Consider the following 27,370-nt stretch of genomic DNA (forward strand, 5'->3'; position numbering starts at 1 on the left):
CAGGGAGTGATAGCCTACGAATTCAATGACTGCTTTTATCACAAATGCCCCGATTGCTACCCCGCAGGGGGTTTTAACACTTTGATGGTTGCTACTTATGAACATCTGTATAGATGCACCCTGTTGAAACATACTTTCCTAGCCAGTTGGGGTGTGCACATCATCTCTACCTGGGAGCACAAGTTGCGTGGGATTGTGCAGAACAATTCAGATGTGGGCCGTTTTCTTAAAGAAAGGAATGTGCCCGACCCACTAAACCCCTGCGACACACTGTACAGCGGCCGCACAAATGCTTTAAAGCTACATCATGGCATCTCAAACTGTGAACAAAAACATTACCTAGATTTTACCAGTCTATACCCCTCTATAAATAATGACAAACCCTATCCTGCTTGACATCCAGAGATCATCTGTAATACTTTTGGTGATATAGACCAGTATTTCGGTGTAATCAGATGCAAGGTCTGTCCACCCGAGTTCTTTGCATACCCGTGTTACCCTATAGATGTAATGAAACACTTGTGTATAAGCGCGTTTTAAATGCCATATCATATCATGGTAAACGAATGTCTCCGCTCTGCAGCACAAGCTTCGAAACAATACAGCAGCATTGCTCTTCATCCGTGTGGCCGCAACGGTTGACAGGTACTTGGTGTACGATCGAATTACAGGTGTCCTTGAAACAGGGGTATCGCCTGGGACGCATACACGAGATATGGTATTTTAAAACAGTCACCCTTGAGCTCTTCTGTGATTACATCTCCATGTTCTTAGCCTCTGCTTTTCCTGTCTGGTGTGTGGACGATGACTCTAAACAGGCCTACATCAATGATTATTATAAACATCAGGGCAAACGCTTGCGTATGAAACCATCGAAAACAACCCCCCTCGGCGGTTCTTGGCTAAACTATACCTTAATTCGCTGTGGGGTAAGTTTGCGCAAAGAGTTAACACGGCCATCATTACAGACCCGGATGTGCTTCACGCCTATCTATTTGCCAATTCTTACAATGTGAGAATCTGCATATTCATAGAACATGAAGCGGCATGTCTCTGCTGGCGCTATGCCGTGGAATATCCAACAACTTCACACAACACAAAAATATTCATAGCAGTGTTCATAACTGCTCACGCCCGCTTGAAACTGTATGCTGTGATTTAACAATTGCAAGAACAGGTTTTGTACCACGATACTGATAGTGTTATTTTTGTCAGCCGCCCGATGATGTCAACCCTCCCACCGGTGATTATCTAGGGGATCTTCTTCAGAGCTAGCTCCTTATGAATGCATTGTTCAGTTTATATGCGCAGGGCCTAAAACATACGCCTATCGCACATCTATAGGAACCATCAATATGAAAGTAAAAGGTATAACGGTGAACGTTAACAACACTGTTGCAGTACATTTTGACAGTTTGAAATATCTGGTACATACACGCTTCTTTTTGTAGAAAAGTAACACCCCACAGTCTATCGTTGATCTGGGTATAGTGTGCGATTAAAAAAAACAATGGGAAATTAACACCGTCACTCTACAAAAGATGCTCAGTATTGTGTTTGATAAAAGAATGCTGGCACCGGGCGGCTTGACACACCCCTACGGCTATTAAATATTTTGCTTTTCTCTTACACACCCCCTCACTATTTCAAAGCGCCCCTGCTGTCTCTACCTTTAAATCATCTAGGTCACACAGGCATGGCACCCCTAATAGCTGATTGTCTGAGAATTGGTTGTTTGAATCTGCATGTTTATTTTTCCTTCGCATTAAAACTTTTTCTCTCTGCTTTGAAATGATTGTACATAACTTTCTTTCTTCCTTTCTATATTAAATGTTTTTTTTAATATGTTTTCATTTCATAAGGGGCCCGGTTCTTTATTACATGGTCCTATTTTTATGTATAATTACACCCATCGCTTGTTGATTTTTTTTTTTTTTTAAAAAAGTTATTTTGTTCAGAGGTGTAAAGCTAGGCTGTGGTGGGAACCAACAATCCGATAAGGGCTAAAGGAACAGGTTCTATGTTTTTTCAGCAAATGGTGTATGTTAAGACAGACTCTGTTGTTTCAGACTTTTTTTTATTTAATGTTTTGAAAACTGCCCCATAACCATAAGAGGGAGCGGCGTCTCGCTGTCGGAAGAGAGTGTAGCTATGTTCTTGCAAAGCTCACCGGCCTCACGACCCGCCATCATGTCCTGAGCGATCTCCACCTCATCATCCCCCGTCAGAAAAAAAGGGGTGTAACTATCCTCAGAACCCCCTGGGCTTCTAGGGGGTATTTTCTCCTCATCATAACAGTAGCTGTTTATACTTGTTGTTTCCTTGATATGACCTTAGAAAGCTGAAAGAGCACATGTGTTTTCCATCCCTATCGTAAAAGCTATATATCTGGGTTGTAAACCCCTCCTCTGGCCCGTCATAACCTTAGGGCGGTTCTAGACCCATTTATAGCTCATCATTTTGTATCGAGGCTATATCCATCTATACTCCCTGACTCTCTAGCCTGTGTCCTTAAAATGATAACATCATGACGTCATCTATACTATCTATAAAATGTATATCTGCCTTCTATAACATCAAAGACCAAACACTCTCTGATGTCATTGCTGCGTCACTCTGCAAAACCCCAAGTTCACAGTTGCTGTCTTTAGAGCTCAATGTTTACATCGTCTTTATATAAAATGTATATTCACTTTATATCAAACGGATATATAGTATACCCACTTTAAATCAAATACACATGTTATATCAAATCAATATCCAAAGATTTTGATATAATTTTTATATAAAATGTATATAAACTTTATATCAACCCTATCAAAAGGAAGGCAGGACTAAAGCCAGAAGCAAGGGGCATGCCCACCTGTCAAAATGTTGATGGAGACAGAAGGGGAACCCCTATTACTACTGACCAGGCGTCACAGGCAGCCTCTGTTACAGGTGGACTTACACAGATTCCAGAGTCAGAGGTGTCCACTAACACCACACTCACGCAGACTGTCTAATGATCCTGACCACACAGCAGTGAAGCCACTCAGCTTCCAGTGTGATGCAGCAGAAAGGTAGGATGTAATAAATGTAGCTGGCCAGCAGATGGATCCTCGCTAGCAAGCTACCATCTTGTTACTGACACAGCAGTGCCCCCCAGGGAAACTTGTGTTTCTAAACACAAGCACACAAGATGGTATGTTTGATTATCGAGGGGCCAAAGTGCTTCCACCTTATGGTTTTTGGGGGACTTGCATAATCCCAGGATTTGGGTATTGACTGCTCTTACCTGCACTCATTGGATATCTGATTGTGACCTTTATGAAGTCAATGCCTACTTAAATGAGATCATCGCTTCGATCATGCAGTGTGATATTGAATAGTTATTCTCTTTACCAACAAAAAAGACTCTGTGCCAACCTAGTTGCCTTCTACCTCAGACAGTGGGCACCATAGGCTTGATTGTACAGTTGCACATCTGACTAATGCCGTCTTTGAACATTTGTGAAGCAGCACTCTTTTACATTGCCTGGCTACCTAGGAGGGCCAGAATCACTAAAAATAAACAACCTCTAAGTAAATGAAAATAGATTAATATGGCAAATCGCTGCCGAGTTCTGACCATTATGAGAAACGGGGCCTAAGGCCACGTTACTCTATTGAGATGACTCGCATCTGTCATTTGATGCTGGGGTATACATGTTCATCTTCGCCCGTGAACCTGCACTCATGTTCCCTTTTATGCAGGTGGTCTTCTGAGTGTAGCTCTGTATACCAGGATGTACATTGAAAATGATAATGTGAAGGCTGATGTTTGGGACTAACAATTAAGTAAAGCAGAAAATTGCAAACATTGAGTGTAGTTTACTTTGGTTCATTTTTACTAATCAAGTGATCCATGCCATTAACCGGTAGACGCATGGCATTGCACCTCAGAAATTGAGTATAATATCATAACCCTTACGAGCATAAAAACATTTCATGAATATGTCACAATCTAGTCCTGTTGTGGCTTCATGCCAGAGCATAACATATGTACATACACAATGTTCACATTTCTGATTGCTTCTTTTCTAGAGCCGGATAATGAGATCAATGCTCTGGATTTCTGCATGGATGGCAGTGTTTTTGCCACTGCTGGTAAGGATAAGAATATTCGCCTGTATGACAGCCACACTAATCAGGTGAGTAAGACCTCTGAGCTGAATCCCAAGCTCTAATATTGAGTGTGAGGTAACACGTAGACAGACCTCAGTATTAATGGGGATGGTGAGACAAGAGGATTGAAGGGTGAATATATTATGAGAATATCCAAGAAAGATAATGTGCAGTGAAATTGCCTAGATTGTATAGCTAGATTGTATAGCTCTGTAGAAAACTATGAGAGCAAAGAATAAAAGTGTCAGTTAAAATGTGGCTTACCTGTATCTATGTTTACCAAATATTTTTCTCCTGCATTGTTAAATATTGTTTGAATATTCTTTTGGCATAGCTTTACAAAATGACTGGGTGTTGCAATGGGATACCTGCCACAAAGAAACAAAGAACCACTGAGCAGATGGGAATGCATTGGAAGGGTGTTTATTGTCACTATTCCAACTATCAAAATGGCTGTTGGGGCGCACTGGTTCTTGGGATGTTTGGCGCTAGGGCCGTCCCTCTCTAACCAAACTATCCTTACTTTTTCCTCCTCCCTAGTCCAGGCGTCCGTAACACAGTGTTGGTAATATCGCAAGCTGGCCCTCAATGCCTGTGTTTCTTCCTTCGGCTAAAATGGGTAGTAATCCTGAGATGGTGGCTAGCTACTTCCCTGGGGGTCTTCTAGTTGTCCCTGACCTCGCCCCGCTTAGTACTCTATGGGAGATATGGGATGGTACTTCCTTATACCCAGTTCCACTTGTTCTCCTTGCACACACAGTCTCTGCGGACCTTTCTCTGGACTGGGCCCAGGATGTGCTCCTCCTGCCGTACTACTGTCCCTCTGCTCTCATACTCTGCCTTCCTACCTCCACCCTTCGATGTTACCACTCTTTTTATTCCTCTTCTTCCAACCACGTCTTTACTACCAATACCTCTGCTATTCTCTCCTTCCTCCTCACTACTACTCCACCTTCTACTCCTACCACTACTTCCATGCTACCACAACCGCCTCTCTGCTGCTCCTACTGTTTCTATTTCTACTACTCTCACTAAGCCTCTCACTCCTATTACTGTCCCTTCCAATACTGTCACTACCACTCAATACCATCGACTACTACCAACTAACACTCCCTGCTACTGTCACCACTCCCAACTGATACTACTCTATTGCTATTTCACACACTCCTTGCTCTCGCACACAAACACTCCACAGACCCTCTGTCACCAATAACCTCTGCACTCCTGCTGTCACCTCCTCTGGTCTCTCAGACGTCCTCCTCCACCTCCTGTCCTCCCCCAACTAACCCCACACTGCACAGCTCACATGCACCTTCTTAAATACCCCACCCCCTCCCAGGACTGGATACTCACCCTGTCCAATAATGGCTCCAGGGGGTGTAACAGTGGAAGTGCTTAGGGAGGCTTCAAATGGGGTGTGTACGCCCTGTCCCCTTTTCTAGGTATTCTTGCAGCATGTCTTACAAAGTAAAAACTTTCTGAGGGACTGAAAGGCCTTTTGGTAGGCCTTTTTAATGTTCGTTTCCCTGGTGGGCTGGTGGGAGTTTCATTAATAAGGCCTCTGTGGAGGCCTTCATTCATTAACAAGAAACCCTGGTGGATTAGTGGCGGTGTGCAGACTCACTTTCTGGATACTGTGCAGACTCAGTCTCAGCGGCATCCCTTTCTCCTGTGGTCGGTGTTATGCCACTCACCACATCCTGAGGCAATGTGCAGACCGCTGTGGTGTGGCTGAGGCATCTTCCTTCTTCTGCTCCACATTGCTGCTTCTCCCCGTCAGTGTTCTACTGTGACGGGGACGCCACCATCATCACAGGGGGCAGGGGCCTGCCTGCACTTGCACCACGGGTTGTTTGTGGTGTGCTCCCTACTGTGTGCTCCCTCCTGCCGCTAACAGGACCCATACACAGGCCTTTCACAATGTTGATTTGAAAAATGGCCCACTGACCACATTTTCTTTTACGCCTGTTTGCACAAAATAGCTAAAGACCATTCACACAATAATCAAGTGCATCTTACTACTGTCAGGAGGTTCCAGTAATGTACAACTAGTTCCTAAAAACGGCACTCTTTCACCCTCGCATTCATGTCTAATTTGCAAAGCATACTTCATGTCAGAAACAAAATACAATTTTACAAGACACTTTTATTCAAAAATAATTGTCACTCCAAAATATTTGTCTACAGTGTAGCTAGCGCTTCTATTCCAGAAATCACAAACATTTACTTAATTTCATTTGCTTTGAGAGCTCATATCCAGCGTTTACCCATATAACGTTCATTTGTAAGGTAAATCTGTTTACAAACGTTTGGAAGACCACTTTGTACCCTTAGCTGTATTCACAAATCTTCAATCTGTGTTTAAGTCTTTCCTATCCACGCACCTGTTGAAGGACCTACACACTCTGAGCACACCTCTTGGAATGTACTCGTTTGCTTGTCTTTGAGCAATTACTGAGTTGTGTGTAAATGACTCTAAAACCACAAGCCACTAGAACTGCGATAAAGTGATTTCTTAATTCAGAGTGTAAATGTAAAACAAAATCCAACACTCTGTTCTTGGTAGCAGCAGGTTTTTTTGAAGTTTCAGAGACATGTATGCCCGTCCCAGAAAATGACTGTGGCCTACCGATTCATAAACTTTATTTTGCAGAATTTTAGACAATAAATATCTCTTGATATATTTAGTTTAATTACATTTTAGAAATGCACATTAGGAACATCCATTGGAGGTTAGCACTTTTACAGGAGTGGCATCTCCAATTCGTACATCTCTGCTGCTTCTACATACATGACCTATTCCCTTGGTTCAGGTGGGTTACTATATGTAAGCACTCACTTTTCCTGGTTACCAGAAGGCCACGTGACATCCTTGTTGTTAAGCAGGATTCTAAAGGTATCATTTCTCACTCTCTTCCTCTCTCTCTCTCTCTCTCTCACTCTCTCTCTCTCTCTCTCTCTCTCACTCTCTCTCTCTTTCGCACTCTCTCTCTCCTTTTTACAAATGTAACTAAACTTGGCCTGGGAAAAGGGATTTATTGTTAAGGATGCATTTACTGTTCGAGTCCTTTGTTTTCTTACAATTTGTATGCAAATACTTTCTTTATACTGGCACTCGGGGATTGCACTGACTATTGCACTGTGCCCCATCACACACACCACACCAACTCACATACACTCTGACAGGGTCGGTAATCTGACCCTGTCTGGAGGGGATGGGCCCCCTCTCATTCGGGTGTCGGAGTCCTACCAGAGGGGAAGCCAGAGCCAGTCCTACCCCAGAAAGCGGACGTGGCAGTTGGGAGGGTCCCATTCCCTTCCTTATTTGGCAGTATGCTTGTAAACAATATCCCTGTTGCTCATCCAATACCTCTTTTGCAAGATGCTGGCCAGTTTCTCTTAGTTTCCTTTATAGAACTAACACTACAAACATCCCTACAAGTGGACTGGCAAGGGGGCAGCCCACAGGAGTCTCCAGAATGGTGCCACACACCAGCGCACCCCAAACGGCAGCAGCCAGAAGAGAAAATGCTATGCAATGCTGCATGGCCAGCCAGCACAAATTTCAGCATGTATGAGGAACTCTGCAGTCCACTCCAGCTTTCCTTATACCAGATACCAGAACAGCACTTGCATGTGACAGAGTTGCAGCTTGGCTTGCTAATGACTGGTAACACTCAAATGAACTGCAATGTTAACGATAGCAGGCCACCAATGACAAAGTCTGGCAGCCCTACCCTTCAGAAAAGGGTGGGGCCTAGCACTCTTAAATGCATTTTACTGATTGACAGGGCATTTATCAAATTCTATGCATTTCCACTTGCGACTTCCCTTTGCATGAGTGCCAAATACTTGTCTCCACACTTGATTATTCTTTCAAAAAATCCTTTATATTTTATTTCTTTTTTACATTTTTTTCTCTTTTTTTCTTCAAATATAATTTTGCCTCTCTACACGTGTTTCACCTTTGTTTAAATCACAAAGGATCTTCAGGAGAGATGTGGTAATAGTTTTATCAAGTATATTTTTGCCTCAATTCTTTTTGTATTTCCTGAAAGTTTTACTATTCAATCTTCTTGGGGTGTTTTTTTACCCTTGTGTACTGCAGTGATCCGCTTGTCACTCTGGCTCCTATTCTCTGATTGACAGGGGTTGATAGGCCTTGGACACCAGCAGGGGAGAACCAATGGAGGAAGTAGGGTGAGGATGAAAGAGGGACTAGGAAACACAAAGGTGTGGGTTGGTGATGTAAGGTCAGAGGAGGTAGAGGTGGACCAAGAGACCAAAAGGAGAAAGGGCAGTGCAGAGGAGGTTTATAGAAAAGGTGAGGTATTGGCTGGTACTTGAGTGTGTGTGCAGGATTTGTGTTTGAGTGATATTGGTATTAGGCGAGCAAGGGAGTGAGTGAAAACGTGATTGAGGGAGTGAAAGGAAGATGCCTGAGAAGAAAATGGGGAGATGTAGAGGTGGAAATGAGTTTAGAGGTGGGAGTATAAGTAGCGTGAGGGTGAGACTAGTAGTAGCGTGGCGGTGGGTGTAGTAGTAGCGTGGCGGTGGGTGTAGTAGTAGTGCCAAAGCGGGAGTAGTAGTAGCACCGAGGTGGGAGTAGTAGTAGTGCCAAGGTGGGAGTAGTAGTAATACCAAGCTGGTAGCACTAGTATTGCAGAGGGGGAAGTAGTAGTTGTAGTAGTAGTAATAGTAGTGGTGTGGAGGTGGTGGTGGTAGTAGTAGTAGTGAAGAGGTGGTGGTAGTGTGGAGATGGTGGTAGTAGTAGTGTGGAGGTGGGAGTAATAGTGGAGGTGTGGAGAATAGTATCGTAGTAGGAAGGAGAGAGCTATGATCATAGGCACAGAGAGAGAGAGAGAGAGAGAGAGAGAGAAGAGAGAGAAACAGAAACAGAAGGGAGTAGCAAGTAAGGAACAGTATACCATAATAGAAGGGCATGGAAAACCATGTGAGTGGCTAGAGTGATTGTAAGGCACAATTCAACTGGGGTTCCTGATAGGTGTCCCCTAGATTCTTCCCAGAGGCAATCTAGATTGATGAGCCTTTAGACCATCACAAGATGGTAGATGGCTTTTAGAGAGTAGCGGTTGAGGGGTACCTGGGATAAGGTGGGACTGCCCATCCCTATGCTAGAGAGAGAGGGGTGGCCATTAGACTGGTTTCTGATTTCAAAATAAAAACCCTTGAACTACATCTGAGAGTTGATTTATTCTTGAGGCCATCTGTGACAACACACATACACTCAACACATACTGTCCAGTAGGGATGTTACAGAGAATGGTAGCGCAATTTGGCAACACCGGAAACTCTGCCTCAACAATGCTATTCAAAGGGTGCAAATCCTGAACCATCCTCCAACTGGAACCCTTTGCTTTCTTTACAGGATAGATGGCCATGTTGCATGGGGACACAGAAGGTTGTATTATGTTTTGCTTCCACAACGCCATAATGGTCTCATAAATCCCTTCATCAGCCTCTCTAGACATGGGGTACTGTCTCATGCGTGGCAATATTGCTCCAGGTTTCAATTTTATCTGCACTGCTCCGACATACTTTAAGAACCTCACATCATGAGGATTGCTGGTCAATAAATGAACCAGCACCTTCTCCAAATCGTCCTTCCAATATGGCGAAGTAGTTCTAACGATAAATGTAGTCTGTGGTACCTCCCTTTGCTCTATCGTTATCTGGCAAGGCACCCCAATCTCAAAAATACTCTTGCCTTTGTTGTTGGCATCCCCGAACAATTGTTCGTCAGACACTTCCTTCGTGATGAGGTCCGCTCGATGCACAAGACTGTGCCCCACTCTCCCACTTCCTCATCGGTACCTGAAAGAACCACCCCATCCTTTTTTAATGACCACCGCCTCCAAAGGAATTGTAACAATAGTGCCTGGCACTACCTCCTGTGACTCAGCAGGCGGAATAGAAATTCAATTGGAACCCGCCATATTCGTTCTCTGATCCCAGGGACCCAACACAACCATTACTCTGTAAAAGAGTCAAGCTGAATGCACAGGCATCCCGTTATAACATTATTATACCAAATTCTATACCAAAGAATGGTTTCTAAGCACGTGATCAGTGTTTGAACCTGTGTTGCGCTGCGTTGTCTTGCTTCTAAGACAAACGTGTTGCCCCTGAGCTATCATTCCTGCCCAAAGGGGAGGGCAAAAAGTGCTGATTTCCTCACCGGATGCAAACCTGGAGTCCAGCATACTATCCTGGAGAAAGGTAAAGTTATAGTAGTCATATTCAATTTGCTTAGAAGATCTCTGCCCAAGCGATTCGCCGGGGTATCTGTGCAATATAACAAAAAAGCAGATGCATTTTGTGTACCTACATTAATACGTAGATCCTCGGGGTAAGGAACTGAGAGAGTATAGTCCTAGAGCATCCATGTGTGTCCATCGTTTTGCCTGACAAGGGGAACTTGGCGCTATAAAAATATCTAATAGAGATAACTAATTTGCTGATGCTGATCTTTCCCTTCTCTTTCTGCCTTTTCTTTGTGAGTCGCGTGAGCGCTCTGAGGCCTTTGGTGTGTTGCTCTATACACATGACAAATAGAAATGGAAATATGAACTTACCTTCCTTGATGCAAGATTTCGTAGCCCCTGTATCAATCATGAATGGAAACATTTGATCACCTACCTTTGCACCTATCTGGGGTTCCTCTTCCGGATCAGCAGTAACAGACGGGACATAACACATTAGAGATCTATGCGGGCTTTCCTAATCCGGATGCACGTTGGCACCTGGGAGCAGGAAACGATTCCCTCCAAAAACACTAGCTCCAGTGTAATGAGTAACCGTTCCTTGGGGCAGAGGATTATTTTCCCATATCTGTACCGGTGCCTGTGCTAACACAGTTGGCTGTAGCGTGTAAGTCGGTGCAGCCTTAGATGCCAGGTGCTGTCCAACCCATGCCATCTGTGATTGCACAGTGCGGGGGCATATGGCATGGTCGGGAGTTGATTTGCTGAGAAGGCTTATGTGAGCACCTACCTACTGGTTCACCTAGGTTACAATGTTGTGACCTAGTTTGATAATCTCATGACACATGTCCCATTTTCCTGCTGCTGAAGCGGGAGGCGGGGCTGCTGCACCCTGTTCTCGCTGTTCATAATCTTTTTCCCATTCATTGTCCTCATTCGTGGTATGCCGATTCCTGTTCCCGCTGTTCAAGTCCTGTCCCCAAAGCAACACTTGCCTCTTCAAGGTCCAAGTGGATATCCTTGATGAGTGACCTATCGAGTCTAACGCACACTTTTCCATACTTCCACTTTCCTTCTCCTACATCTTCTATCTGCCTATTGTGAGGAATCAGAATTGTGAGACAGACACTTGGGTATAGGTTTGTCACAAGTCCCCATTTTATTAAATAATTAAGGGGTGAGACAAACTCCTATCTTTTCCCTAGCCTCACAGAGGTTCCCCCACCTAATAAACTAAAGCTAAAGGAAATCGACCTAATGTCCAAAATATCTGTTCTTCACACTAATAGACATAACAAAATCATACAGGAAGCATTTGGCGATTTAAACTCACAAAATAACATTTAAATATGAACACCCAAGTTACAAGCGAGAACCTTTGTGATTGGGGTTGGATCTCCTTCCCCTGGATTAATTCAGGATGTTTCCAATTAAGGTTCAGTTTCAGAAAAGTTCCTTTCATAAGCCAAGTTTCACTCCAAGTAGAAATAACACTTATTTTCATTCAATATATTCTTCGCGTGGCAAAGTGACTTTTCTCTTCACACTTCCAGTCAATAGTCAAAACAACTGTTCTTTGAAGATCAAACAATATCTCCTCCTTATAAACAGCTTCTTAATCCGGATTGGTTATACCATAATTCCTCAAACACAATAATGGAATTGCCACTTCTTTTCTGTCACAACTTTATACCACATTCATTAAACTTCAAGTTATCTTCTTCCTGGTCCACTCGCCTGCCAGGACTACCACTGATTGTCCCTCCTGGTTTACTCTCCTGCCAGGATAAGCACAACTCCTACTTCTACAACTTGTATTCTGTGGAAAGGCTTTATTACATAATTGACATACAGTTTCTTTCTCCAACATGCTGCACAAAAGGACATTGAGCAGTTTGCCATAAGCAAGGCAGGTTATACCTCTCTCTCCCTTGTTGCTTGTCACAAAACAGGGCATTTCTCATGCTGCGTCTGACTTTCTTTAACACAACTTCTTGGCTGTTGGTCATGTGGTTTACAACTCCCTCCCTAGAGGTATCTTGATATGGGATTATTGATTTCAACTTGCATTGATGTCACTCTCAGCTTGGTTTGGCTTTGGCAATGTATGTTACAATGTCCCCTTTTCAGACATTCCTCTTCAGAGAATGAGTATCTCCTTTGGTTTCTTATTGCCCATCTTTTGCTTGGGTAATGCAGTTTTAAATATTCCTTTACTGGATGTTCCCCAGTTTGGCTTTGGCAATGTGGGTTACAATTCTCTCCAATCTGACGTCTCTTAATGGGAGAGTTGCGCCCAATTTGCTTACACAACTCTGAATGCTCACCAGTGAACACTGTACACCAGAGCAGGTTGTAGGATGCAGGGAGCTTCTCTCTCGCCCTCAGTGTCACTGGCACTAAAACCGCTTCCCACTGTGCATCCTCCGCATGCATTAAGGATTCCAACCTCCTGCAGGCTCTCTGCATGGTATCCTGTTGTCACTATCATGGCGGCCTCAGTCCCTGTTTTGATCTGCTGCTTCCCCTGCGGTCTCATTTTGGCTCGCACCTGGCAGACCTCTAGATGTTTAAAGGTCCTGCTCAAGTTTGGGTCATTAGGACAACTAGACCGCACCTCACACTTTAGGAACTCTTGGTCCCTCTTCTTAGTCTCAATAATAGGTACATGAAGTCCATAATGTTCCTATGTGTTTTTACTTGACAATCTTCAATTCTACAATAGGTTATTAAAACTGTATGGTCTTTAGGGAAATTATTCCAAGGGTTTTCCCATTTTGCCTGACCCGGGTCCCCTTGCATGTGATCCTCCCACAGACTACCACCCCCAGGATCAGGTTCAGGGAGCGTCTGCCTTTCCCTGGCCACTTGAGAAGGGTTCCAGGTCAGTTTTTGGGATGATCACCTGTGATTTATCACACTGCTCTTCACTTTTCTGCTGCCGCAACAGTGCTCTCTCTTCCTCCACTAGTCCCAATGTTTCTTCCAAATTTCTCTGCTCTTGATTTTCCATTACCATTTGCAACCTATCCTGAAGTGTTCCTTCAATTCACCCAGCACAGCTGGACCGCAGCACCATGCTTTAGGGAGCAGACATGGCTTTAAACAATATGGTGCCCGTGCACCTCTCATTTTGAATTGCACGAAAGACTGGTCCTCGCAGAGAAGTGCACCAGCCAATTTATGCGCACAGGAAGCTCCCAGCGTCTTGTAAAGCCTGGCGATCACATCAGGGTCACCAAATGTAAGGATGTATCTCTGATCTCCTTAACCAAACTAAGCCCACCTCTTAATAAGTGAGTGCACGTTCGTCCCTAAAGCAAGTTTATTGTATACAAATGGCCGGGATGGGGTAGACGACTCCTTAGAGACATAACTAACCTGATTCTCCTCAAACCACACAAAGGTTACACTTATATATATTGTTGCAACATTTTACACACTCCCACATATTCTGTTTCAAAAACATCCCTACAAACATGATTGGCTAACCCTGTACAAGAACATCTAATCCCCCAAGTTCCCACACTCTCATTGGATACATACTCTTAACCACCATCCCCTTTTCACATACATTTGCATTAGCTCATATTTACAGTACAACCCCTTTGTGGGCTGTTCCCATAGCCGGTCGTGACCTCTTCACATGGTTACATACTCGAACACAAAAATCCAAATTTATTACAAGTTCCATGGTCGGGGACCTCTAACCCCGGGCGTGATGCACATGGCTTTTACAAGGACACTTCAACAATATGAGTGAGGGAAACAAACTAGTTCCCTTTGAACCTGTGATAAACATTTTATCCACCCAGACTTGCTGCTGTCTTTGGAACATCTCGTTTCACACTAATCTATTACGACTACCGTTTCAGCTTACGTGCCCTCTGGCCACATCTTGGTCATTTTCCAGAGAACCTGATTGAAACCCATAAACTATTTCCCACCTCTGTCCTTAAGCAACCCTTGCACCGGGTTTATTACCTTGCCCCAAGTCGACACTGCCATGTGGCTGGATTTCATGGTCACTACATAACAAAATCCCAAGTTGTCAGGAACATTATATCTCTTATCCACACAGCACCAATCCGTAAACCTTATGAACCACAAGCACTTCATCTTGTCCTGGCTGCAACTGACCATTTGATTCTATCTCAGCTGGCAGACCGTGATAAGCCAAATCTCCATGTCGCATAACGTTTATTTCTCCACCCCATGTTTCTGCTGCCTGCACAATCCCCTGCTATGAGGGACCCATGATATTCTCTTCCCATGTATTCACCAACTACCCCTGTGCCCCAACTGTCCCAAACACATTTCCCTGAAAACGTGTGTGTGTGTGTGTGTGTGTTGTGTGTTGTGTGTGTGTGTGTGTGTCTTTAACGTGAGCAAGCGGTTTGTTACCGCAAAACGCGTTATCGTGCAATTTTTCCTGTCTTGGACATTTCAATCATTAGAGCATATTTTTGGCTGACAACTTAAGGTTTCCTGCCTCAGTGTTTTTGTTCAGATCACTGAACGCAAACGGCTTCCCGGAGTGCACTCCACCTTCCCTGCACCCCTGTACAGGGTCTCTCAAAATATATATATATATATGTGTGAATAAGCGGCAAGGATGCCGCAAAACTTGTGAATGGGTTATGTGACGAATCTGGGAAATGTGTCCCTTATCTCCATTTACGGAGGTGATCCTGCTAAGCAAAACCCTTCCTAGGGGTTTGGGAAAGCGGGACTTCACTGGGAGTGATTCCCCCCTTCAGCAAGAAGGACTACCATTCCTATCAGGAACTCCCTATAAAGAATACTTTGTCTGCATATATCCGAGTAGAAGAGAATTATGTTATCTGTTGATTGGCTTCCAAAACCCACCCACATGCTTCCATATCTTTGGCTCAAGGTAATGCTGGAATCCCCATGAAATCAGCAGCTGATAGAGAACAAGACATCCCTGTGAAGTACAGCAGCGAGAATAAAGAGACTAGAAACCTTGAATGGAGAGAGAAATCATATGCAGAGGTGAGTCGCTGATATGACAGTGTCCTGGAGGGGCAGAGCCACAGTGCATAACGGAGCTAGTGCAGGCATGGGGAGACAGAGAGGCGGAATATTGATGCCACCATCGAGAAGCATGATCTAGCCAAGAAGGAGACAGAAGAAAGATCATCTTACCTGGTGGCGTGACCACGCTGCAGCCGTGGTGAGCCTGGGACCTGTGAACAGATGCCCAGACCAGTGGGCAACGGAGGAATGAATCCTACGCTCACAATGCGAGGACCGCATGAAATAATGAGACGGGCAGAATTAAGAAAGCAAATGCTTTTGTGACAGATGCCGGAGTGGGGGACGAATGGCAAAGACCCCGCTGAGACTCCACTGCGCTGGAGCCCACCCAAAGGTGCTGAAGTTACCTGGGTAGAGGGAGGTGAACTGAAGAGAACAAGAAGGGAGAAAGAAGAGCAAGTATACTAACACCACAGACTGGGTCAGTCAAAATCCTAGAGAGATAATATCCAGGAGGGTTAGAGGAGCCCCATTAACCCGAGTCTTGCACATTGCCAGAGACCCAAGAGATAACCACAAGAGCCCTAGAGAGATACATTACACTGTGCAACGTATACAACGAAGGGAACCTGCAGGGTTTAATCAGGCTAACGAAGAACCAGAACAAGTGGAACTTGGAGACTCCCTTTGTATAAAACCAGTAGAAAGGGAGTGACCCACTCAGTGAAGATAGACTAAGGGAATCATCTCACCACTTAAAGAACTTGAGACATTTTATTTGTATAAAGACTTTCAATGTTTCTTTAGGAGCCTAATGAGAGGTATAGGAATGTTACTTTGGTGAACTGTCGAGAACAAACATTTGAACTTTGGAGAGAGACCTGAGTAAAATTGGCTAGACGAAGCCTGAACTGGGAGGCTACTGCTATGGCTTATTTGTATGCTGGTTTTCCAAAAGTGATGGGGCCAGATAGAGAATAGGCTTTTGGACTGAGTTCTATAAATTTGTTATCATGACAAATCCTTTAGTTCAGTTGATAGGAGACCTGTGAATTGACTTCATAGTGCTCTCTCTTAGTCGCAATATTTGCGAGGCAGCTAGCTCGGCCTGCAATTCGATGGTGTAAAGTGAGGCTGGATGGCTCTCAGCAGCATGTATGTTCCTTGTTACCCTCCCTCTATTCCCCATGGATACACTGAAGGAAAGGGCATTTTTCACCCCTGGGTTTCCTGTCTTCGCCCCTCTGGAAGGAGGCTTTGAGTCCAGAAAACTCCCAAAAGTAACCAAAATCGTGGATCGTTCCCAACGCATGTTTATACAATCGCTACTGGGCGATTGGTGTATTCCTCCAAAGAGGGCATCTCCCCCGTGGCCTCCCTTTTTTGCAGCAATTCGCAGGGTACTTTGCCTCTGGTGGGGTTGCTGGTAGCAGATCTCAGCATGCGGGGAGATCGAAAACGATAGCAGTGATCCTCACTGTATTCCAATCCCTCGATCTGCCTTAGCGCCACTAATTTCCTGCCTCCCCACAAAAAGTGCCTTTCCTATTACCCCACCTAAATGGCGCCTTTCTACACAGGTGCAACAATCTGCTCTGGGTTCATTCCAACCTGTCAAAGTCCACCTTCACACAGAGATGAAATGTCAGTGCCACTTGGAAGGACAAAGGGCCATTCTAAGTGAGGTTCATGCCAGCGTGTCACAACTGGGTATCCCGTGGTTTCAACATCGGTAATTACTTCAGAATGACTTCGATAAATATTAATTCTGGGTTAAGGGGTAAAACAGGGTGGGGCGATGGGCTAGGAGTAATAGTGAAGAGAAGGGGTGTGTGGCAGAGCGCACCCAAATTAATTTAAAAATCAAATTGAGGTGAAATTTCAAAGTAATCACTTCGAAGTACATTACATTGAAATAATTACTTTTGGCGAAATGTCATGGAACCCGCAACTGAGAGAATGCTGCTTTCATAGCCTTTGTGTTCCATCTCAGGATCAATCTGTGGATGCCATGCTTGGGACCGTTATTTATGTTCAAATCAATATGGCCATAACTTTCTGTTGATACCACAATATATTCCTTTGGCTATATTTTGCATTTTTCTGAAGAGTTCCATTGGGCCTTAGAGTTTGCAAATAAACCTCACTTTTCTTGGGCATGGTTTTGAGCCTTAACAGTCTTCCTTATTTAAAGCATACTTTCACTGGCATCCTTTGCTGTCAATACCACCAGGGATCCGAACGGGCAACTGTATAGTATTAAACCATCTTCCTAATGCCAGTGCCAAAGGAAGATATCATGAGAATGCTCTCATGGGCACATTCCAGACTGCATGCAACTTTTTTTCCGGGTGGTTGCCATTTCGTGCTCCGGCAGTTGGTGTGTCTGGACTGTGCACAGCAGAATCTTACATGCTCCACTGTTGGAATATCCATGATTTAGTTATTCAGCTATTGATCTCAGAAGCCACCCCCATTGTAACTACTGACACCATTTTTTTTGTTACAGAGCACATGTCGAAAGTGTTGGTTTGGCAAACCCCCCTTTCCTCCAGAATCCACCCTCATTTTGTTCCTGCTTTTTTGTTTAAGAAAAACACAAGTGTCCTTTCCAGGTTACCATTCGGGCCCACGTTCGCAGGTATATTTGAACAGCCAGATAGAGGTGCTTTATTATATTGAGTTGCTCTCTACTGGAGCCTGAGCAGCCCTGCTAAGCCTTATTTGGCCAAATGCACACACGCATCCTAATTTTACCCCGGGACCGCCAACACTCTGGACTTCAGTCCTCCGAAGGCGTTCCCACTAACAGCGCATTGAGACCATAATAATGGTAAAAGGAGCTATATAAATGGCAAGTACAATACATTCAAAATATACTGTAAAATGTGGATTTAGTTTCGATTCAGTATCGGTTGACCTCTAGAGTTCAATCCTGTTAATACTATCAAGGAAGTACATATCAAATATGGAACTTTAAAAAAAAAAATATATATCACTGAACCTGGTATTGGACTTCTTGTAGATCAAAATATTAAAGGGGATCTGTAATAATGGAGGCATGTAGCTTGCGCATTAATGTAAGGCACTCCATACAGCTTTAAAAAGCACGTCTTCCTGCTTGGTCTTTTTCTCTTCCATGGACAGGCACACATCAAGGGACTGTGCCGCAGGAGGGCGCTCGAGAGCCCAAGCAGCATGGTGTCTTCGGTGTGTGCTCCTCGCTCAATCCCAATATCCTGGTAACATCCTGAGACTCCCGTGAGAGTACAAACCTGCAAATTGGTGTCACCTCGTCTGTAATGTGTACAGAACAGTTGGAGCAGTATTACAGCCTGGATAGATCGAAGGATCTCTGGTAACAGCAGAGGTGGTGTCAGAGTGGCACGTAGGCCTAAAGACCCAGCCTGGGAGGGCTCAGCTGGCAGCAGAAAATAGATTGGCTTGAGTGAGTCAAGGGTGCCGATTGGGCAGAGAATGGCCGGCCAGTGTAGGGGGAAGAGCTCGCTAGACAGTGACGCAGTGAGTAGCTCGGCAAAACAGTGTGAGGTGGGATAGGATGACCCACAGTGCCCCAGCCCTTTAATAGTGGTGATACCAGCACTAGCTGAGAGAGCAACCTCCTGCACATGAGCGAAGCGAGCCGCTGGAAGTCCCTGCAAGATTATAAGGGACAGCAGTAATCTTCGCCCACCCAGCGGACGGAGCTGGCACATTGAGTAGTGCGGCTCCGGTGGCCTGTATAATACAGTAGGCCGGGCAAAGTGATGTGGAGACAGGAGTTAAAACTGGACATCGGCCTCAGTGGGGGCTGGTGGTGTTCACTCCACCAGAGAGAAGACAGTGGTGGTTGGTGACTGGGAGTGCTGGCCACAATGTGGTGCAGAAGGGCAGGAGCCTGTACATCTTACTGGAGTTCTCCGGGTCTGAGGAGGAGAGTGGGAGCCACTACTGGAGGGTTCTCTGGCCGGAGACCAAGAGGAGAGGGGATCTCTGGCTGGGGGACGGGAGGGGCATACTTGAAAATGTGGTCTATGGATTAGCCTTAGCTATTGGTATACAGCGGTAAACATAGACACCTGGCTGGCACAGAGCAGTGGGCGCCAGGAGGGACATCTTGAGGGGGTGCTATATTGACCCTGGTAGTGAACCGGAGTGCCAGCATGGTGAAAGGTGACGAGAACCAGCGTCTCCCAACCTTTGAAGGGCAGCCGGCCAGGATAAAGTCCAGGATGCCATAGGATCCCCCTCCCAGAGGTTCCAAAGGTGCGGCAGGGGCAGCAGAGGGCACGGAGGGAAATCCTTCTGCACCTCAAGGAAGTTATAGGGAAATTGGACACTAAATGAGATGCCCTTGACACTAAGGTGGATCTGATATAACTACAGATAGACAAACATGGTGCCAGACTTGATGAGGCAGAGAATAGAATCTGACCTTTTAGAGATGACCAAAGACAACAAGGGTAGTGCACTGCTGCTGACCGGATACTTTGAAGGGCTGAAGGTTTCTCTCCTCAACACCTACTCTCTGACTACCGATGACCACAGGTTTTTTGATTGGGTGGCATCCCATTTATCCCAGACTGCAGATTCCCTGATTTTCTGAGCGGGAGATTTTAACACTGGTTTAGATGAGGGACTTGACGGGTCCACTAGTTTGGTACTATAGCCTGCCCGAGGGTCTTGGAAATGTGCACAATATATGGCTTCATAGATGTAGGGCGGATGCAGCACACCACTCTGTGAGAGTCCACATTCCACTCATTGGTACACCATTTGGCTTCCGTATAGACCTCATATTGGTGTCCAGGCAATTTGGGGTGCACCTGCGGCCCTGTGAAATCTTATAGAGGACACTCTTGGGTCATTCTCCGGTGACGTTGGAGTGCCTCATTCCTGAGTTGGTTGGGAGGGTGGCAAATTGGCATTTTAAGTCTGAAGCACTTAAGGATATGGTCTTCCACAATATGTTGTGCGCAGACATACAGGCCTTTTTTGCCTCCAACAGTGGTACAGTACAATCCCCCAGAGTTTTGTTGGAAACCTTCAAGTGTGTTCATGGCATGTGTCTGGGGAAAGAGGCACGGATAATGAGATTGTTATGGGCCGACCTAGAGGCCAATGAAAACAAATTGAAAGACGTAGAGTGTTTATATCAGGAGAGGGGGAGACGTGGTTTTGACTGACATTACGAAGGAGCTTGACGAGTTCCAGGCAAACACGCTGCGAGAGGTTCGCTACCTGTGTAGATCCGCCCTGGTTTGACAGTATGGGGAGGGTCAGAACACGGTGGGAATTTTGGCATGGTTCCTGGTGGCGTAGCGGATACTGACCCAGGTTCGATCATGTAAAGAATTCCCGGTGGAGTATGTGTTTAGGACCGCTGACATTGGAGAAGCATTGATATTTTATTTCTATCTCGCTCGTACACAAGTGTTTCAGAGTGCGACAAGGCAAGGGAGGGCAACAGAGGAGAACAAAAACAACAATCTTACTAGGCCCAGTGACATTGATAACACGTAAGTGCATGGGAGAGGGAAAGGGGGAAATATGCAAAGAAGCAGGGGAGAAGTAGAAAGTGCAGAGAAAGGAAAAGCAGATAAATCATAACAATAAATAAGTAATAAAGGCAACAAGCGGTGGTAGTGCAGCCAGCAAGTGTCAAGTGCTGTGTTTAAGGCAGCAGACGGGGTATGTCTAATAAGTGCTGGAAGGGGAAAAAAAAGAAAGAGGTGGGACTGTATGGGTACAGATACAGACCGCAGTGCAAGGGGTGGCTCGGAGGCAGTGCGGGTGGGTGAGTAGGTACGTGGGTCCGGAAGAGGGAGGGTTGGCCAGGTGCATGGTGCTGATGGAGAACAGATCAGCAGGGGAAAGGAGGGGCAAAGGCAGAAGGTCTTGAGGTGCTTCTGGAACCGGAGATGGTTCTCCTCAAGTTTCTGAGTAACAGTTAGGCTGTTCCAGAGGGAAGCCCCAGCCAAAGACGGAGATCTACCCCCAGCTTGTTTCTTTGAAAAACGACTGACCCTGAGGGAGATAGAGTTCCGAGAATACTATAGTGTCCTGTACTCATCCAAACGGACGCTCTCTGAGGATAGCATAAAGCAGTATCTTGGGGTGTGGGGTAGAACTGTATTGATTGTCACCAGAGCAGTGGGAACACTTGGACAAAATGATGGGGGTGATCAAGGGGTTACTGGGAGCTCTCCGGAACCAGACAGCCTCACAGGAGAATTTCATAAGGCCTACATCCATATAATGCCTCCGTACCTGCTCTGTACTTGCTCAAAGTGTTTCAGGAGGTGGTGCAGCAGGGCGCCCTTCCACCGTGTGTGGGGTCAGAAATGTGAGGCGGAAAACTTTGTAAAGTGTTTTCACAAGATGCCATTTTGACAAACGCCTCACCATCCCTAACGTAAAGAGGATTTCCCTGCCTATCAAAATAAACGAAAGGAAACACTATAACAAAAGGAATCTGTCCCTTACACGCAGGCAAACTCATAAAGGGAGTATATGGCAATTCAAATACAACAGAAATAACAGTTATGTTCAACATAAACCTAATAACTGTACATCCTTGTAACCTGGGTTAGATACCCTTCCCCAGATTCAAAGCAGGACTTTGGATCAAAAATTCCAATAGGAAAGTTCTGGTTTGTTACCAAGTTCTGATAATATAGTTCTTCTTGCTCCAAATATCTTTCACTTGAACTTAAAATGACAAGTCTTTATCTCTCCACTTGTAGCGAAAGTGTTCAACCCAACTTCCTCTCCTTAGGAAGCCAAACACTTCAACAATTCATTTGTATCAACAACAACAAGGTTTTGTCAGGTTGATACCACAATTTTTCATGAAACATTTAAGTGATCTTTCCACTTCTTCACAACTTTTAACCACAACACAGCACTTCAATGGTTTCATCCTGGTCCAATAACCTGTCAGGACTACCACTACAAAATCCCTATCCTGGAAATCCGGCCTGCCAGGACAAAAAAACTCTTAACACTACTACAAGTTCTTCTGTGGTAAAGTTTACTTCAAACAGTTTGGTGAAGTCTTTTGACTTTCAACAACATCAAAATGTGATACTTCTTCTGGGAAGGCATGCTACACATTGGTGCTGTTTGCTGCTGTTTGTTCCACTCTTGTGATTGCCACATACAATGCAGGTTATGCAACTCTTCCTCTGAATGCTTTCTATTGGGAGGGCTTCTTTAATGCCACTCTTGTTTTTCCACTTTTACATCAAACAAAGGCTGACAGTGTCTGTCACATTTGCTCTTCTTTGGCTTAGACAATGCTTGTTGATGTTTTTTTTAAAGTACTGCTTCTTCCTCACTTTGACAATAAGGGTAATAATGGACTTGTTTCAGTATTACTCTCTTGGCTTTGGTAATAATGTTGACCTTTATAGATACAATTTTATAACCTTTCCTTTCTTGTCTGTTTGCAACTTCCTTATTATGCCACTTCAACTTCTTTTATATCAGTTTGGTATTCAAGTACTATTACTGTCCAGCAGACGATTACAGAGCGTACCGTGGTTAACCAACAGTGGCGAACTCACTTGTTGCTGCATACACGTCCGCTCGCTCAGCTGCCACAGTGCTTTCTGCTTCCTCTGCCTCTTCCTGCGCGGCACACTGCTTCGTTTGCTTCCCGTGGCCTGCACCGGTTGGTAAAGGAGCGTTCCACTCTGGTTCTCGCAGGCACCCGGAGCACAGCCTGCAATAAGGAGAGCCTCTCTCTCCTGGGGGAAAGCTTTTCACAATGCTTCCTGCTGTGTAACCTCTGCATTTACAACCATTAAAGTTGGAAACCCTCTCGGGACAGCCATCTGATCTGTAAATAGCGGCAGCTCCAGCGACTCAGTTTCCCTTCTTCTTCTGCTGTCACAGCGACGTGGAGTCTCTGCAAACACTCCACCTCATACTTCTCATGGCCTGCACCTGAGGGGATCTTATATATTAAAGTATCGCTGAGACATGGGTCGGTTAAAACCACTAGACTGCTTCTTGTAGTTTAGTACCTCAGAGTCCCACTTCCTCATCCCAATACTTTGGGCATTGTGGGGCTTCACTTCACTTTACTCTCATCATTAATTACACCTTCAAAAGAATTTTATTAAAAGGGTTCAAACTTTAAGGCGAGTTAGTTTCATCAAAATGTAGGGTATTAATGTTCTGATCTGCACATCTATCATTCTCCTGTTAATTACAGAGTCTTTACTACGACAAATCTGAATATCAAGAGTAAGACTTCCCTTCATAAAGTTGCCCACATTAAGGGAGAATCAGATCCGTAATCCTCAGTTTCCTATGTTGATTATGACGGCTTTTATAACCAACAAGATGGATAGCTTTGTGGAAGGAAACCACATTCTGACAACCAGCCATTACATATTCTGGTAACACAGAAATCTCTCCCTCTGAGGAAGATTAATACTGTCTCTCTTCCTTTAGGGGCTGTATCATCCCAGGTGATCCACCCGGCTAATACCAGCCCAAGTGTCTGAATGAGGTAGCCACTTCCTCGCCCTGGTCACCTGGGAGGAGACCTTTGGCAGGGATTTTGAGAAGATTCGCAGGATTCATCAACTGACACTGCGGGAAGCTGCATCTTGCAAAAGGAGGGGAAACAAGGGGAGAATTGCTCTTCATACTGGCCTATATCCCTCATTAATCTGAATAATAACACTCTGGCCTAATTGTTTGCAAACAGGATCCTCCCCCCTCAGGCACAATTTAGTTTTAGCGGATCAGTCAGGGTTCATCCCTTGGAGGAATACTACTTATGACTTTACACTGCCTTCTCGAGGTGATAGTCCAGGGGGTGCCGACAATTGTGGTTTAATTAGATGCCGAGATGGCATTTGATTCGGTTGCCTTATTAGATACCTCCCCCACTGCAAAAATGGCCATCAATGGGGAGTGGTCAGCACCCAGGGTTGCCCTCTCTCGCCACTCCTATTTGTGCCGGCTATTGAGCCATTCGCTGTAGAAAGGGGCATTCATTTCTACTAAGCACATGGTTATCCTTTGCCTTTATGTCCATGATATAGCCCTGCTCTTGAAAAATTCTAGAGAAAATCTTTACCCTGTAATGAGGCAAATAATTCAGTTTGGAGAACTGTCTGGATTAAAAATGATGATAAATCAGGGATATTCCCTCCAACGGCGAGGGTAGTGCCCTTTGGTGAGTATGGGTTAAGGTGGGAGCTTGTTCACGCTATGCATCTTGGCATAGAGATGTCACCGGATCCAGAAGTCTTGTTCAAGGAAAACTATGGCAGTGCTGTTCACAGGCTACTGGAGCAGATAAAGGGCAGATTCCACTTTCCCTACTGGGTTGAGTTGCGGTCATTAAAAGGGTGGCGTTAAATACATTTCTCTATTTATTCCAAATCTACCTTCTTCCCAAATGCTTCTTTAAGAGACTACAGGTAATGTTGCTCAGATTTCTGTGGCAGGGACGTCCCGAGGGTGAGATGGGAGGTGCTTACACAATCTTATCGGGGGGAGGGGGTTGGGCAGTCTGACACTCCTGAACTTCGAACACTACTTTTGGGCAGCACAAGCCCACTTTCTATTCTTTTGGTTTGAGGAGAGATCAGTAAGCTTCGAGAGATCGCTAGTTGTGCCACACCTGTTGTGAGTGGAGATTCTTGGACAGGCCAATCGGAGGCGGGTGGCACATGTATGACATGGCGGAGATTGGTGGATAAAATCAGGGTGGAGAGGTTGTTGTCCTCGCCACTGCCAGTTCAGTACATTAGAGGGCTGGGAATTACTAATGAACGGGTGTATATGGCTCTAGTAAATACACTGGGAATTGTGCGGATGGGAGACTTCTACGTGAATAACATATTCCTGAGTTTGAAGACTTTAAGAGCAGGCGGGGGTGTCCTTTGGGAGAGAGAGCTGGGAGTGGAGATTGAGGATGGGGACTGGAACTACATCAAGGCCCAGACTCTGGGGGGAGGGTGTCACTCAATAACCTGGTATAAGCAGATGCACTTTAACTACGTAAACCAGACATATTATGCTCCATCCAAGTTGCATAAACACTACACGGAGGTGTCGGGAGAGTGCCTATGATGTAATGGTATGGTCTGGTAATGTTTGTTTATAAAGCACCTGTACACAAGGCAAGTGTTTCAAAGCTCTCCAGGAGGGAGGGAACAAGGGGAAAAAACTACTATCATTCAGAGCCCTTGAATTTCTGAATGATACAAGTCTGCAAGGCAGAGTAAGTGCATATATTACAGTTAACAGCCTAGATAACAGCAAGTAGGTCTGACGACGATGTTTAAGAATTAGTAACAAGGCACGCGCTCTGTTGCTAGTCAAGTTTTCCTGCATTAGCTTCTCCTCCAAACGCACGTTTTCATAACTCCATCAATCTTCAGGGAGGCTGTGTTTCTTTACTTTTTCAGGCGTGTCTTCATTTCCTTTTCAGGTGTAGTTTTTCAAGTGCATTAGGTGTCACCATGCAAGGAGGGGATACAGTGAAGGTAGATGGAGGATCACCAAGGGCGTGGTGCGTTCAGATCATGCAGGTGCACAGACTACAGGAGAGGGAAGGTGAAGGGGGTGAACAAGTGCAGTGGGGGTAAGTGCACCCAGTCAGTGAGAAACTGGGGATAGTGCAGAGAGATGCCACTCTCATGGGTAATTGACCAAGTGCAGTAGTGATGAGGCAAGTGCAGGCCCGGAGCTAAGTGCGAAGAGGACTGGCCAGGGTGCCGGGTACCTGTGAGACTCTGAGGTACATCCAGAAGCCAGTCAGTAAGCTGCGGGGGAGAGGGATAGAGAGGATGGAGAGGAGAGAGGTTAGCAGGGTAGAGGCAGAGAGAAGGAAGAGGAGAAAAGGAATGTCTTAAGGAGTTTCTGGAACTTAAGGAGATCAGGCTCAAGATGGAGGGCGGCAGGGAGACTGTACCAGAGGGGTGCCGCTGCTGAGGATAAAGATTTCCCTCCAAATCTTTGCTTGGAGAACCGGCTCACTCGCAGAAGGTTGGAGGTAGATGAGTGGAGGGCTCGAGAAGGACAATATTTAGGTAAGCATTTTTGCAGATAGGTCCCAGGCCCCAGAAAGCCTTGTGGACAATGCAGAGGATTTTGAACTTGATCCTTGCAGCTACGGGGAGCCAGTGGAGGGAGGCTGCCGAGGCAGATTTTGAGCACCTGTCTTGGAGGTGCCTCCACAATTACGTTGTTCTGGGGGGGGGGGAGGTATTTGTGACTATCCGCTATACTCTAAGAAAGAGTGGTAGTGGATCCTCTGTTGGCACTGTTTGGTTTGACTATGAGGTTGGCCAGAACGTATAGGAAACTAGGGGCCCTATTGTTGATTCTGGCCTGGAGACGGATAGCTGTGGCGTGGTGGAAGGGGCTGGTGCAAAAGAAGGCTGAATAGTTGGAGGAGATAGCTTGCTATCATGATTTTGATTTGGACTTTATCCATACACTACCACAGCATGCACACCGTCCAGATGTTTGAGGACTATATGTTCTATTTGTGTTAAATGAATCTGCACGGCTGAGTTTGCTGGAATGAATGTGTGGGCAAAAAATAAGGACTTTGTGCAGGGTTTGGGGATGATCATGGATCTCTTTACTGACTGTTAATTTGCTGTGCTATGTTGAGTGTTGGGGTTGGGGATACGGGACATGGGAGGGCATCAACCCATCCGAACTGAGATTCTAGGCAATGAGGTTTTATGATTTGGGGTATTGGCGGAAGGTGGATTCCTTTTTTATTTTATTTTGTGGTGAACTGTTATGTTATGTGTTGTTGGTTTATGTTGTCATAAAAACAATACATAGTTCCCTCCCCCCCCAAAAAAGGACTGTTCCGCAGCCTTTTAAACATAAAGTATAATCAGAATAACCTTCTTCATGGATGAATAAAATCCCATTGTTGCTTCTGTGTAAGGGCCTGAAGGGTAGTGCAACACATATAGCTGCAGAAACAGTCTTTTTAATGACTATTTAGA

At 45.1% G+C, this 27,370-nt stretch overlaps 1 protein-coding gene across 1 annotated transcript in view; it reads left to right on the plus strand.

Annotated features, from left to right (window-relative positions):
* Positions 1 to 27,370, plus strand: part of LOC138453097 (small ribosomal subunit protein RACK1-like) — a 269,185-nt gene that overhangs the window by 108,274 nt on the left and 133,541 nt on the right. The window contains exon 4 of the mRNA XM_069605613.1: positions 4,066 to 4,172. Coding sequence (XP_069461714.1) covers positions 4,066 to 4,172 — 107 coding nt within the window. The remainder of the gene's footprint in view (positions 1 to 4,065; positions 4,173 to 27,370) is intronic.

The sequence above is a fragment of the Ambystoma mexicanum genome, chromosome 4p, assembly GCF_040938575.1.
Source record: "Ambystoma mexicanum isolate Mex_15411 chromosome 4p, UKY_AmexF1_1, whole genome shotgun sequence".
Lineage (NCBI taxonomy): Eukaryota > Metazoa > Chordata > Amphibia > Caudata > Ambystomatidae > Ambystoma > Ambystoma mexicanum.